This window comes from Engraulis encrasicolus, chromosome 2 (assembly GCF_034702125.1).
Source record: "Engraulis encrasicolus isolate BLACKSEA-1 chromosome 2, IST_EnEncr_1.0, whole genome shotgun sequence".
Classification (NCBI taxonomy): domain Eukaryota; kingdom Metazoa; phylum Chordata; class Actinopteri; order Clupeiformes; family Engraulidae; genus Engraulis; species Engraulis encrasicolus.
In genome coordinates, this window is record NC_085858.1 from 26,529,032 (window position 1) to 26,544,743 (window position 15,712).

Consider the following 15,712-nt stretch of genomic DNA (forward strand, 5'->3'; position numbering starts at 1 on the left):
ATTATCCTTCTATACACTCGCCTCCAAAAGAGTTGTCGCCTACCCATCTGTTTGGAATAACAGCTAATAACCTGACTTTCAATTAATCACTTGGCTTCAGAAGTCACTCATATGAAAGCTACAACCCTCACGAATGAAAATGAATGTACAAAAATAAATTTCATGCACCAAAGAAAGATTGACCCTTTAATGAACACAGACAGGGCAGATTTTGACAAGACAAAAGTTTTGTCGCCTATCGAACATAATGTGAAAATGAGCAGATAAGTCACTTCAAAACACTTCAAATACACAGATCGGGTGTCATACTTAATCACTGATTCACTCACACCTCTCCAGAAAATTAACTTTGGCCTTAGGTGTATGTTTAGGGTCATTGTAATCATGGAAAGCAACACAATGAAAATCAATGGAGTTCAATGAGAGATGGTGACATATTTGCTATTCGTAGAGCAATACATTTTTAACTTCATGATTTAATCAATGATAAAAGCCCTCACACACCAGCAGCATGCATGCAGCTCCACATAAGAGCTGTATCCCTCCCATGTTTGACTTTAGGCACCATGTATTTTTTCCAAATTCTTCACCTTTAACCCCCCAAGAAGTCTCTCCCACTGTCCTGTCTCAAAAAAGCCAGCCAAGAGTATGTCACGCCTAATTCTGACAAAAATGAAGGCTAATGGGACTCATACTCTGAAGTCAAGATCCCAAGATCAACCACTTTAGAACTGATAGCCTCAAAACTATATGGTGTTGGAGATGAAGAATATGAAAAAAGAGAAATGGTGCATAAAGTGAAACATGGTACAGATACAGCTCTTATGAGGAGCTGCATGCATGCTGCAGGTGTTTGAGGGCTTTTATCATTGATTAAATCATGAAGTTAAACATGTATTGCTCTACGAATAGCGAATATGTCACCATCTCTCATTGAACTCCATTGATTTTCATTGTGTTGCTTTCCATGATTACAATGACCCTAAACATACACCTAAGGCCAAAGTTGATTTTCTGGAGAGGTGAGAGTGATTCAGTGATTAAGTATGACACCCAATCTGCGTATTTGAAGTGTTTTGAAGTGACTTATCTGCTCATTTTCACATTATGTTCGATAGGCGACAAAACTTTTGTCTTGTGAAAATCTGCCCTATCTGTGTTCAATAAAGGGTCAATCTTTCGTTGGTGCATGAAATTTATTTTTTTACATACATTTTCATTCGGGAGGGTTGTAGCTTTCATATGAGGGACTTCTGAAGCAAAGTGATTAATTGAAAGTCAGGTTATTAGCTGTTATTCCAAACAGATGGATAGGCGACAACTCTTTTGGAGGCGAGTGTACATACTGTATAAAACACTTGTCAAAGGCAAGTCAATATTGTCATTTGGAAATTATTTCATAGGAAATTTAAGACCAAAAACACCATAATTTCACAAAATGAACCTGCAAAACAACAGCAAAAAAGCGCTTAATTGAATAAAGTCGCTCTGTTTTCAGTGTTGGCAAAGCTACTAGATGCCTGCTCCTCACTACCAAGTCAGTCACGCAAGAAATCTGTGGTGCATTTCTGGAGAGCGAAGCAGTTAGCAGTTAGCAACTTGGATAGTTGCCAATGGGAAATTACATTGCAACCAACAAAGTAGCTCACGTAGTTATATGCTTTCCAGAAATGCACCCCTGAATGGTGGGTACATATTACTAACACCACTCAATCTGTAAATACTGTTTTGATCAGTAACTCATTGCACGTCTGCTATTTGCCCTTTTGATTAGATGCTTAACTGCATTTGCTGCCTTGTACTTTTACTTAAGTAATGATTAGATTAATCTAATTTAACATACCATTGGAGTAATTGGAGAGGTGATTAGTGTAAGCATGCCAGAATAGTTAGACCACAACTACACTCCAAGAACAAAGTTTGTTGTTTTTGTTACAATGTCATCTTATTCTTGTTGAGCTGCTGTTGCTGTTCTCATTCCACAAAAGCGATTATGAAGGTGGTGGTGAGTGTGGTTTAATTCGCCTTCACTGATTCGTTGATTTGTTGATTCGTTGATCTTGGTTCAAACTTGAGCATGACGGGCTTTTTCGGACGATACATTCCATCTAATTCCACTGGTATCTGAAAAAGAAACACACCATTGTCAGCAGCTGTATAACTTTTCTGTTTAATTTACCTTCATAAGTAGCCAAAGAAGTAGTCGAAGAACTATTAAAAACCGAGAGCTTCAACGTTTGCTTCTTGTTACAGTATCATGTTGCCGAATGCCGTAGTAGAGCTGGCTGGCTGTCAGAATGAGCGTCGCAGAAAGATGACGTGGCACACCTCAGTCAATACAGATTTTTAATTCGTTCACTGAACTGGAGATTTAAAGATTGAAATGAGGCGGCAGCATAATTGTATCATCCCAATGATCCTAAACAAAATAAGAAAATACTGTTTATGCGTGTACGACAGATTTAAAATCTGTGCCCCGCTGACTCCTGTTGTATGGTGGTTTGTGGATATCGCGCAAACCCAAAATCTCACGGAAGGCTTCAAATCAAACAAAGTGACACAGGTGGGTAGCTCAGTGTATGATAAACCATAATTAAGGCCCCAAATGCAAAATACCGACCTATTCCTTTAAATAACATGCGTATATAAACAAAGAAAAAGAAAATGATGAATGTACATTGATGTGACACAGCATCCTTCATGCATCAGTTCCTTTCTCTGTAATCTTTCATTTTACAGGCAGCACAGAATGAAGTGAAATGAAATACTGTAGTGTTTCTTCAGGAATTTGGCTTGTGACTATGTCAAAAGTGTGAAGGTCCAAACAGAAGGTTCCTTGTTGAAAGTGGTAGTCTGAATGATCCGAGGCACACAGATCTTAGCGAAAAAAGTTTAAAATCCTTTATTTTAATGGATAACTCCTATGCGTTTCGACTGCAATCAGTCTTCATCAGGGCGAACTGTAGTGTTTCTGTCTCATGTGTCATAGCCCATTATTACCGCTAGCCTACAAGAAATGTGGCGTTAGTTTGACTTCAAAGAAACAGAGAGGAGGCCATAAATAAATAAAAGTGATGTAACATTATGTCCACGGGGTATTAGTGAGACAGTAGGGAAGGGGGAGGTGAGGGGTGGGGCTCAGGCCTCAAGGGCCACTACTAAACGCGCACTTTGACCACAACACTAATGAGCCTAGCCTTTTTAACACCGCCATTTAGTACCCTGGAGACTTGGAGTCGAAGCTGGGCAAGCTGTCCTCTCCTGGCTACAATTCACTACTCAGGGGTGAGTTTCTCGAAAGTGTAGCTGTTAGCCAATTAGCAACTTTGGAAGTTTCCAATGGGGAATTGCATTGCAAACAACAAAGTAGCTAACATAGTTAGCAACTATGATTTCGAGAAACACACCCCAGACAGACAAGACAGACAGACAGACAGACAGATAGATAGATAGACAGATAAAGAAAAAAGCCACCGACCTGCGTCTCTTTGCAGCTCTCCATGGTGAAGTTCTGCAGGACGCGCACCAGAATCAGCTTCATGAGCAGGAGTGCATATCTCATGCCGATACAGTTGCGGGGTCCCAGGCCGAAGGGCATGTACGCGTACGGGTTGATGCTGTCCTTGTTCTCTTTGCTGAACCTTCAATTGTTACACAAACATTGGGTCTGAGTTAGTGCGAAAATATTGGTAGGTGCAAAAAGGCGTCCCACCAGAAAAAAATATAATATGCTACTACTAAATAGGATAATGAAAATTTTAATATGACACAATTAAATATTTAACATAACACTAGGGCTGTAACGATACACTCAACTCACGATTCGGTTCGTATCACGAATTTTGAGGTACGGTTCGATACACCCCACGATTTCTGAAATGTATCTCATTTGAAGCTTGGAAGCATCATCACATTGAATCATATGGTTGTTCTCTGGACTGAAGAATAACAAAACGTACACAGGACGTATCACAATACTGCCTCCTTACATCACGATACAGTATCGTGACTCTGAGTATCGCGATTTCTCGGTTCGATACAATATCGTTACAGCCATACATAACACAACACAACACAACATAGTAATAATAACAAAATCACAATAGTTATAATAGCGATAACAATTACAGTTTGGTTCACATTTATAATAGTCATAATTACATTACAAATGATTGATTTATCAGCCTATACCTCTCGGGGTTGAATTTGTCCGGTGACTCCCAGATGTCGGGGTCCTGGTGCAGGATGAGGGCCGGGATGGCCACCAGAGTGCCCTTGGGGATGGTGATGCCATCGATGACGATGGTCTGCTTACACATGCGCTCCAGACGTGGCGCTGGAGGCCACACGCGCAGGGACTCCGAGATCACCATGTCCAAATACTCCAGGTGCATCAGCTTGTCATAGGTGATGGGTGCCTTAAAACACACACAATACACACGCACGCACGCACACACACGCACACGCACACAGCTCTTTATGGTAGTTCTCTATGGTAGACTCAAAGTAACATTCAAATTACCGTTCTTATTTTCAAAAATGTCCAGTATGTTTATTTCATGCGAAAAGAAAAAAATGGTGTACATGTTTCTTAATTCTACTTACATTGTCGGGGAACACTGAATCGATCTCCTCAACAAGCTTTTGCATTACTTCTGGGTTGGTGGCTATGTTGTAGGCCACAGAGGAGAGCGTTACACTAGTCGTCTCATATCCCGCCAAGATGAAGATGAACGATTGGGAGAGGATTTCGTGCTCGGTTAGTCCTAAAATGTTTTTAAATAAAAAACACAAGGAGGGGTGTTAAATAAAACTACTGTTTTGTGTACTTATATCAACCAACCTGATATTCCAAGAGCATGGATTAAAAACAGGCTAAGGTAACCAACAGGATGTGATAAACCTGTTAAAAAAGATAGCACACAAGTGCCATTGGGTTAAGAACATTAGGACTCCAGGCACTTCGATTAGATGACTAACATTACCTCAAGGTTAACTTGACCTGGTTTACTAAAGAGCCGGGTTCTTGGAGTATGCGCCTTAACCAATGTGTTACAGTACAGTAAATAAGGATGATTAAACATTACAATGTTATAAGGTTAAAATTGACTGTCACTGTCAACGGCCATCTGTGAAGCTTCGGCTCGTAGTTAAAATTTTTAGGAGATGTGCGCAGTGTGTCTGCGACAGGGTGGAGAGCTTCGGCGACGCTCCGCAGACGATTGGGCTTGTGGGCCTCAATTGAGCTAAACTCCAAAGAGCCTCACTGATACAAAGCAGGTCGCCTACCACTAGCCCCTCTCCCCTCCCACAGTGGTGGGCCCGCTATTGGGCTCATTCTTGAAGGCACATTCTGTGCCGATCTGCGACACCGTGAAACATTCTGGTTAGAAATTGTGTCCACGTCATCCACTTTAGCTCTGCACTTGACTGTAGGGCTGCACGATTATGGTCAAAATCGTAATCACGATTATTAATCACGATTATTGATTTTTTGCAGATTTTTTTGAAAATTATAACAAGATGAAATATAACCAAGAATGAACTATATACGGGATGAGCAAAATAAAATTGTAATAGTTATGTAAAGGCAATAGCATGAAACCTATTGGACAGATTTCTGGCCAGAAACACCAGCCTGTCAGTATGTTCTGGCTGCAAGGACGCTCTTAAAGGTAGGTCACTGTTGCCACGATTAAATCACGATTAAAATTCCGACTTCGATTTCACTAATTTATCACGATTTTCGATTATTATCGATTAATTGTGCAGCCCTACTTGACTGTACCTTTAACTGGTTGTTCCTCGTTACTCTTCGCCGCCTCCTCGTCGGTGATTTGAGAGCGCATCATGAGCCGCAGGAAGTCCACTCTCCCCTTTCAAGACAAACACAAACATCCTCCTCAGTCTGTCAGTTACAACACTGCAGGACATTGACGAACTGCCAAACAAAACTGCACTCCTCCCTTTAGGCTGACAGTGAACCGTGCCGTTGCTGTTCCTGTACCTAATCTTGGACCAGTGTGACAGAATAGCTGGTTTCTATAAAAAATGGTTACATACCCAGATGTCAGAACCAACAGTGATTGGTCGTTAGTAAATGTCCCTCTTAATTTAGATAAGCTTTGGCCATTCACTGTGTTTCTTTGGGTTACTACAACTTGAGGACACGAGATATCATTTCACACAGGCTGACACGTTCATCCCGAGAATCTGAGTGTTCGGGAACCGGAAAATACTCGTTTTTCCCCCCTGCAAACCGTGACAACGGTTCAGCCGGGTGACACATGGTCGTGACGGGCAGTTAAGTAGCCTACACATAGACATACAGTACAATACGTACATGGCCATTGTCCTCCTCCTGGTGCTTGTCCTTCATCTTCTTGAGTGCAGTGTAGAAGTAGTCCATGAGAGTTTTGGAAAACATTGAGAAGCCCATTTTCTCCAGATAGCGGCCCAAACCAGGAAATAGAACTGAAAACAAAGCAATAAAGAATTGTTAATTCAATTGCAATTAATATGTACACATGACATGGACTGTACTTTTAATGGATATATTGACATAAAATTACTTCCGGGACAGGGCCGGTGTAACCTTTGCATTATACAGTATTATACAGTGTATAAATAACATTTCAGTAGAAAATAATTCCAAAACTCTTAGATAGAACAACTAACGCTCCTTTTTGACTAATTGCAGTGGACAAAAAGAAATGTGGTCATTGGGTGGAGGAGGATGTTATGTGCATGCCATACAGCAGGTGGCAGCCAAGGATTGGACATATCAGAGCCGTATGGGACATATATAGTATAGCCAATTGGAAGCCAATTGGAGCCAATTTTGGTCCCCTAGGGGAAATTCTTTCTCTGCACTTTATCCCATTTGGACTAGTGAATCACATTGAAGTACACACACTAGTCCGTAGCAGTGGGCTGCCTGCTGAGCGGCGCCCGGGGAGCAGTGTGGGGGGTTAGGTGCCTTGCTCAAGGGCACTTCAGCCGTGGTCCGGTCGGGCATTGAACCGGGAACCCTTGGGTTGCCAGCCCAATGCTCTAACCACTGAGCCACGGCTGCCCCCAGGGTCAGGGGATCCCAAACTTCACCATGACAACGACCCCCATATACTGCTAGATTCCAGCCAAGTTCCCCCTTACATGGATTCTGCCACACTGTTTTTCTGTGAACCCCCCTTTCACAACCATTGTCTAGGTCTGTTTTTTTCAGTTGCCCACTGGCATATGTAAAATAATAATGATGACAGTATTTATTTTCAGGGATGCAATGCATTATAATGCAGTTCATAACTAATGGGACTATTGTTTAACTTTTTCTTTTGGTTTATTTTTTGGTGCACATAAGTTATTTAATTCATTCAAATATTTATTTCGTTTTGCCATTCTTTTCCTGCCAACTTGACATGGCCTCCCTAGCACCCCCACACGGCCTCCCAGGGGTCCCCAACCCCCACTCGGAGCACCACTGCTCAAGGTTATACAGAGTGAGCACACACACAATCTACATGATTTTAATTTAAGGGGCTCTAGGTAGGATTAAAAGTTTAATTAATCACTGTCCCGAGTCAGCCAATGGTCCACGGTCCGCTGTCAGAAAACCCCACATGCAACTTTTGACAGCGCGGTCAGAACAAGTGTCGTGGGAAACACTTTTCAATACGAAAAATCACTTTACATACTACGTATTCAGATCTGTATCAACTGCTGGCATTCCGTGATGAAAAACATTTTCACAGCGAGTTTATTTAAACAGCATTTTGTCATGACTGTGTAGATTTTGAGACAGGCATGCCACAGGCACAGTGACTGCGCAAACCATCCTACATTGTGCCCCTTTAAAGCATGGTAAGTAAAGCAACCAGACTGAAATGGTGATAAGTGCACTGGATTGTATTGCAGGTCTTCAATGTTGGACCAAAAATCAAAACAATTTGCTAATGCTGTTAAGTGTTTCCCAAACAGAGGTTGTGGAGGCACTGCTGGGGGCGTTGTGGACAGAAGGGACTTTTCATAAAAAATGGATCGACTGTTTGAACATGTTTCCATTATATTCTCTTAACTGGCATTGGTGATACTTACTCGCAATAAGAAATATGGGGTTGGAAAAACTGAAACTCATCACTTTCTTTACATTTTCAATAAAGGGATCTTTTGGGTTGTTGATGGCATCTGTCTCCACACTGAATGATGAACTAGCAAGGACATCCATATTGTATAAGCCAAAGAAACTGTAGAAAAAGAGCAACATTTCAAATAATCCAGAGTTAATACATAATAATATACTGTCATGAGGCACATAAAGGTGTATGCTGCTGTTGGTAAAAGTTACACTCACTCTTTAATGTTAACAGCTTCTTTTAAGTCTTGTTTTCTCAGATACCCCATTAGCCGGTCAGCATACATTGTCACTAATGGAAAAATCTGGAGAAACAGAAAATGGATGTTAGAGGTTTTAAGCCTTTTTGTGCTTATTATTATTCAGGGTGTCTGCAGGTTTTAACAAGTGCAATTTTAGACTTTTTAGACCTTTTTTAGACCATCATGGGCTAAATTTTAGACCTTCGCGGCATATTAAAAAATGAAATATTACATTACATTACACTTAGCTTTCATTTTGTTCAAAGCGACTTACAACTATTATTTTTCAGGGTATTGGGTACAGTCCCTGAAGCAATGTAGGGTTAGGTGCCTTGCTCAAGGGCACTTCAGCTATGGATGGAGGTGTATGGAGAGTTCAGGGGGGATTCGAACCGGCAACCCCTAGAAAAAGACCAACTCTCTAACCACTAGGCCACAGCTGCCCCACCACTAGGCCACAGCTGCCCCACCACTAGGCCACGGCTGCCCCACCACTAGGCCACGGCTGGCCGATTGAAAGCCAGATGACACACACACACACACACACACACACACACACACACACACACACACACACACACACACACACACACTACTGTGCATCTGAATTAATGCAATGCATAAACATAAAGAGATCTGATCATAAATGACCAGTGAGAAGGTGCAATGCTCACTTTCACAATTTCAAGTGATCAAAGCCAGCAATTGTGAACATATAATAGCCTGTCTTCACATTGCACTCACTGAGGTTTTTAAATGCGAATGGATGCCATACCTGCAAGCAACACACCTATATCAAGAGGACCTAACCAAGATAATAGAACAGAACAACATGAGCGACCACCACTGCTGCCATAAATTGGCGTTTATTTGTTTCATCTACTGGAGGTGTCCAAGATAACGTCTTATGGCAGTTGTATTAGCAAAATAGTTAGAAATGTTGACCAACTCAGCCCTTGCAACTCAATCCAAAGATTCATGATGCCTTCCTATTAATTTAAGGGGGTTGTACCAGAGGTCTCACGCAAGCGAGGGCGTAAACCTGCATCACACTCGGACAGCTGAAGAGAGCGCGAGAAAGCTTCAAACTAGATGGGGCCACGGCGAAAGAGTCCGATATAATGCGCAGCTGGCTATTCTTAGTGAAAAATCCAGCGCTCGTTTTAACTTGACGTAGGCTTACAATATTTACGAGCCACATGATAACCTGACAACACAGATTAAATGTTTGTGCGTGGACATGACCGTAACAGCCCAAATGCCCATCAGTTTGCAGATCGCCACCACAGAACCAGTAGGAAATACCAAGGCATCAAACAGAATAGGCCTACAACAAATGCACTTCCATTGGGAATGGAACTTTGTTAACTCGCTCGTGATTTCACACACACCGTTGCTACTCTCTTTCGCTCACACAGACACAACCGAGCTACGCCAACTTCGAGGCTAACAACTGGCTAGACCGTTATATAAGCCACGGCCATACCAACACCTAACTTTTCCATCATCACCGCAAGGACTAAAAATCACTTCTCACCTGAAACGATTCACACTGGTGGTGACATATTCCCTTGCACTGTCACATTTGTCTTCTGTTTTAAATCGACACATTTCCTTCCTCATAGAAATCCGTTCTTTTTCAAGGAGGTGATGTGACTGACTGGAGTGACTTCCCTCATTAGTTAACTTCTTCCAGGTGTTTACGACAGTCAAGAAGCTTAGTTATTTAATGTAAGCCTATGGCCAATGCAACGCCATTGATATCGCTAACAATGTCTAGATATCGATATGACATGACACCACCTATATGGTCTAGTAGTCAGACTGCGCGGTGGGAGGAGGAACTAGCTACAGTAGGCTAAATTTCCGTATCACATCTGTAGTTTTATTATTGTACGTTCCGCACAGCAACATGTCATGTAGAACTACATGGACCATAACTGCCACCACACCAGGAGAAAAAAAATAGAGCGGCGTGGAAAAGGACGTAAAAACAAAGCGAAACAAAACAAATGAACATTAATCCTTTGTCGATATTTTGCCTTGAAACGTAGGTCTTAAATTACTCAAACTCAATTTTAGACTTAGAGTGCAAGAATCCCTATATTTGAGACTTTTTTAGGCCTAAAATGGAAAATGTGTAATTTTAGACTTTTTTAGACTTTTTTAGACTCCGCGGACACCCTGATTATTACTATTGAATGAAGCTAATTCTGTATCTATAGTCTGGAATATATGTTTGTTACGTATACACAAAGTTGTGTTAGCAAATAATGTTTATAATGTCATAGTAATGTTGTAGTTAAATTTCTTCAGAGCAGCAAGATTATAACTTAGTTTAGTTACCAATATACAGTATTAGTAAGACTATAAAAGTCTAATGGGTGGCACTCTATCCAGCTAACACCCTCACTCCTAGGCCTTGAATGTATCCCAAGTGGGTTTTAAAATCATTTTGTAAAAATCAAAACAATATTTATGTGTGTGTTGCTGTTAACTATGTATTTGACTTCTATTGTTTATTGGGTCAGACGCGGGCCCCAGACATTTGAGAACATTTCAAGTGGGCCCCAAGTTGGAAAACGTTTGGAACCCCTTAAATAGGGAAAGAAAGAGTTTGCGATGTCATAATATTATTTGTGTTTTGTGTGTAATAAATGCTAGCTTCTCTGTTTGAAAAGCCGCTCCCTTCACCTCTTTCATTCGTCCACTGGTGAAGGTTGGGGAGAGGGTGTTGCGGATCCTCTTCCACTGCTCGTCCTCCACAGCGGTTATTCCATCAGCCATGGGTCCATTCAGAACAGCTTTCTAGGGGGCACACAGACGGTCGTACTCAAACTATAACGTGCAAATATGAGCAAAAGCAACAACAACCAGAGCAATTATACTAATACTTTCATGATTTCATTTTCAATGATGCCCAATTTGTTTCCAAGCCTTGTAACTGCAAGATTTAATGTGAAGCAGGATGTTTTCAATCTAACATCGTCTCATGAGAAGTGTGCTGGTATGTGCTTGGTGCTTCCTCTCACTCACAGAATTACCAGAACAGACAGAAGTATATTGTTTATCATGTCACCGTGAAAAATGATAAGTTCCAAACTATGTAGGCTACAGTTCTAATGTACCTGATCAGGCAAAGTAGTTGAGCACATATACATCATATATACACAAATGTAGTAAATTTCAAGTAACGTCGGCGGATTACAAAGCATGTCACATAGGGGTGTGCAAAATAATCGTTGAATCGATGCATCGCAATACTTACTTTCACGATGCAATGCATCGATTCATGACAAGGTATCGTGATACTTATTTTCTCAATATACTGCATGGATTCATGACAATTGATTATTTGATAACAATAAAATTCTATTTGCCACGGGTTGATTTTGTTCAGTAGAGAGTAGGTAATATTTCTGTTGTGATATAAGCTCTCTCCCAGATGATAAAATGCTTAAATAGAATGAACTGACTTATGAAAGCTACACAGCAACTGAAAAATAAGCTGTATTTTACACATTTACTGAAGTAAATATCGCAATGCATCACAGTAGTACATGAATCGCAATGCATCGTGATAGAATCGCATCGTGGCATGTGTATCTTGATGCGCATCGAATCGTGAACCCTTTGCCAATACCCACCCCAAATGTCACACAACAACATCTGAGTTACCCTCTGGTGAAGATGAATGTTACTCAGTCGAGAAATGTCAGGTTAAGGATACAACTTTTACTTGTCTGAAGTAAAATAAAACTAATTACTTGATGTAATAAGTAGACACAATGAAAGCAATACATCTGTTAACCAAAATGTAAGGATTTTCTACTTAAGAATTATTAAAAAATGTGTGGCAGTGGCAAGTATTTGTGAGAAAAAAGCTATTGCAGGGAAAGAACAGTTTTCTTAAAACTGACTCCTACACCCAACACCTAAACTTGTTGCACATTAGAAGGGAAACATTTATGGTTCTCCTTCAGTATCTCATTGCCGGTCAAACTCAGATGAAACAAAAAATAAAAAAAATATATATATATATATAGTGGTGGGTGAGAATGAACCTACCCGTCTGTTGGTGAAGGTTGAGTAACATTCCTTGACCATAACTGCCTTTATAATGGCAGGATCGGTCACAAGCAGCATCGGGGATCTTCCCTCAAACATCCTGAACAACAAAAAGAAAAGCTAAAGCCCACTGCCTAAGACATACACCGTTGTTGTTTTTAAGGTAGTCACACTTACCCCCAAACTCTTCCGTATTTCTGGTGACACTGTTTGTCAAAATTAACAAAGCCCTACACAGAAGGAGAAGATTGTGTAAGTCATACAAATAAATATTAGGAACACCCAGAGCTGTGACAGTTTTGTTTGATTGTTTTACGAAACACACTGTCAAAATTGGGCAGTTAAGAGTATACGACTTACCTGCATGATCATTGATCCTAGGGACCCCATGAAGGGCCATGGTCGAGGTCCAGGAATACCCAAGTTTTTGAAATACCCATATGGCCACGTTCCATATCTTAAAGGGAGAAATACCACACAAACACTCAATTAGGCCAGTGGACTATGCAACATGGCATCCAGTAGATAAGGAATTTGGAACCTTTTCCATTCGGGTGGCCACTTCAAATTGCTCCAAGGGCTGTAAAAGTCCTCCAAGAGCCGTACTATGAACACAAACCAAGATTTCCCCCCCTGCACTTCAGGCCTGAAGGCAGCCACCTTAACATCAGACCCCACATTTTCTAGGTCCCCTGAATATATCTTAATTGTATTGCAAATGGAATTTCCAAGATTCCTTTACAAAATATGTCATATTTCATATGAAGCTGCAGAACATTACAAGTATGTCGGGGCCGGATAAAAACGACTTCAAGGGCCGCAAATGCCCCTCGAGACATAGGTTACCCACCCCTGCAGTAGATGATCACCTTACATAACCCGAGCATGGAATGACCTTACAGTAACAAAACGATGCAGCAACATTTGCCAGAATCAATGCAATTATGATATTCAGGTCTGATATACCAACCCGTAGCAAGTTCATACAACAGCATATTCTTATTTTAAGACCCCATGAGCACGTCCTGCTTGGACTTAACACCTTGCCATCACAAACAATGGACGAAATGCCGTGAGAACTTGTTGCAGATTTACTTACAAAATGAAGAGAGTAAAAAACAGCACCAGAAGAGTCCATGTCTCCACTGAAAAGAGGGGCAGCATTGCGCCTATCCTAAAAGACTTTTACCCTCGTGTAAACGTTACTTAGCTTTACACTGTAAAGACATACAATAGGCGAGACAAACAGCTTAGGGTAGCCTACTGCGCAGTCTGAAATCGAAAGGGTTTGAACAGGAAGTGACTAAGCGCAGTTTCGAATCAGCTGAGAAGTGTTGTTTTGAGTCTGACATGTCATTCGCGTGATGACAGCCTTTTCTCACAAAACCACCTGAAATACGTTTTGTTTCGCGGTTGGTTGCTCATGCCTACTCAGACAGGAGGGAAAAGGATTCCTGACATCGTATAAAAGTTGGGCTATATTGGGACTTGGGGGACTACAGTTCCAGGAATATGGCTGTAGCCTCTTTTGCCCAAGGTGATCCGAATACATTAGAATATTCACAGACTAAACATCTTATTTTAGATGCATGTCCACACACTTCAAAGACATTACGCAAGATTAACAGTGCTACACATGTCTTAAGTTAACCTGTTGTGCGTAAAAGCTGTGGACCACAGATGCGCGCACAGAATGCATAGGCCTATGGCTCAAACGACGTGTGTTATTGCGTGTGCCCCCCATCTTCAGGAAAAGATGTGGTGTTATTGGTAATGGATTGGGCTAGCCAGTAAGGAGCTTCTTAGAACTATTTGGCTACAAGTGCTCCATCTGCAACTGGTGCAGGGCCACCGCAGCAGGCGGTCTTACCTGGTGACAGGTAACGTCGCTATGAAAAGCTAAATGTAGGTAGGCTAAGGCATGAGAACAATAAAAACATAAAGGCGTACTTACATTAACAAGAGAGTTATAAACACAACCAAGAGAGTCCACGTTTCCACTGAAAACCAAGGCAACATAGCGACAGGATGCACAGCAGGTGTCCAGGGACGTAGAACTGTGTGGGGTTGTCAGGTGGTGAACTTACAGCTGCACTGGGAGATATATTTGCAGTGGAGAACTTAGGACAGCACTTGTTATGGCCCAAAGAGGGACCTTCCCCTAACCACGTGATAAGTGATGAAACTCGCTGATAATATGCTCACTACCATAATAGGCTGTTTACCTAAGTTATTGCACAGGGGTAGGCCTAACAGATGATACGTTTAAATCCATAAAATACATTTGTGTGGAACAGCGACCATGAATAGGCATAGGCCTTCCTATCATCCAGTTAGAGTTGCTACTTTCAAATTCAAGCAGTTGAGTTAGGGCTGCCGCTAGGCATAAGCAGAGTAAGCAGAGTAAGCAGAACCCTTAGGGCCTCAATCACTTTGCCCCCCAATTTTTGCCTCCTAAATTGAGATCAACTAAAAAAACGTATTATATATTATTATTTAATTATGAGGGGGGGTCCTGACTAGTTATGCTTAGGGCATCTAAAAGCTTAGCAGCGGCCCTGCATAAAGTGATAGTTGCCAAATGAAATCTGTCTACAATCAATGGACATGTTGAACAAGGTCAGATTTTGCCAGTCACACAACAGACAGGCACTAGACACCAAACACTATGGCATATTGTCAGTGTGTGGTTAACCAGCATGAAGCGGTAGGCTACATTTAAAGATCCATTTTAGTTAAGATAAAATGTCATCACATTATGAAATATTGTTCATAAATATTAAATATCCCACCTTTCTGCGGATTCCAGGGGGATTTGTTTTGATGATGGCTTTTTATAGGAGCCCAGATGACATTTTTTATGGGTAAGCGGTTAGGGTGTCAGACTTGCACCACAAAGGTTGCTGGTTCGACTCCGGACCCGCCAGGTTGGTGGGGGGGAGTAATTAACCAGAGCTCTCCCTCATCCTCCTCCATGACTGAGGCACCCTGAGTATGGTACCGTTCTGCCGCACTGCTCCCTTCAGGGTGCCATTGAGGGCTGCCCCCTGGCACGGGTGAGGCATAAATGCAATTTCGTTGTGTACCCAGTGTGCACTTGTGTACTGTGGAGTGTTGTGTCACAAGGACAATGGGAGTTGGAGTTTCCCAGTTGTGCTTTCACTTTCACTTTTTTGTGTAAATGCCAGGTTCAGACACATATAAGTGAACAGCAAAACATTTAATTCCTCTCAAAAGATGGGAAATCATTTTACTGTATGAAATTCTGTCA

General features: G+C 41.5%; 1 protein-coding gene across 2 annotated transcripts; it reads right to left on the bottom strand.

The window, feature by feature from the left end:
* Positions 1-1,186: 1,186 nt before the first annotated feature.
* On the bottom strand, positions 1,187-14,549 carry LOC134436077 (cytochrome P450 3A40-like). 2 transcript variants are annotated; one of them, XM_063185106.1, is made up of 13 exons: positions 14,396-14,549; positions 12,802-12,898; positions 12,619-12,671; positions 12,442-12,541; positions 11,068-11,181; positions 8,351-8,436; positions 8,095-8,243; positions 6,344-6,474; positions 5,789-5,876; positions 4,606-4,766; positions 4,192-4,418; positions 3,479-3,641; positions 1,187-2,124 (listed from the first exon to the last, which is right to left on the bottom strand). In XM_063185106.1, the coding sequence occupies exons 1-13, from the start codon at positions 14,458-14,460 to the stop codon at positions 2,017-2,019; spliced, it is 1,542 nt and encodes a 513-aa protein (XP_063041176.1). In that variant the 5' UTR covers positions 14,461-14,549; the 3' UTR covers positions 1,187-2,016. The 2 variants fall into 2 exon arrangements, with proteins under 2 accessions (XP_063041176.1, XP_063041184.1); XM_063185114.1 differs by lacking the exon at positions 14,396-14,549 and adding an exon at positions 13,541-13,899.
* Positions 14,550-15,712: the final 1,163 nt, after the last annotated feature.

Bases quoted from the DNA above. Each gene is read 5' to 3' on its own strand.
- LOC134436077 (XM_063185106.1), bottom strand. From the start codon at position 14,460: ATGTTGCCTTGGTTTTCAGTGGAAACGTGGACTCTCTTGGTTGTGTTT. The intron at 8,244-8,350 runs GTGAGTGTAACT...CTTTTTCTACAG, and splicing joins GAAGCTGTTAACATTAAAGA to TTTCTTTGGCTTATACAATA. The intron at 4,419-4,605 runs GTAAGTAGAATT...GTGTGTTTTAAG, and splicing joins ATTCAGTGTTCCCCGACAAT to GCACCCATCACCTATGACAA.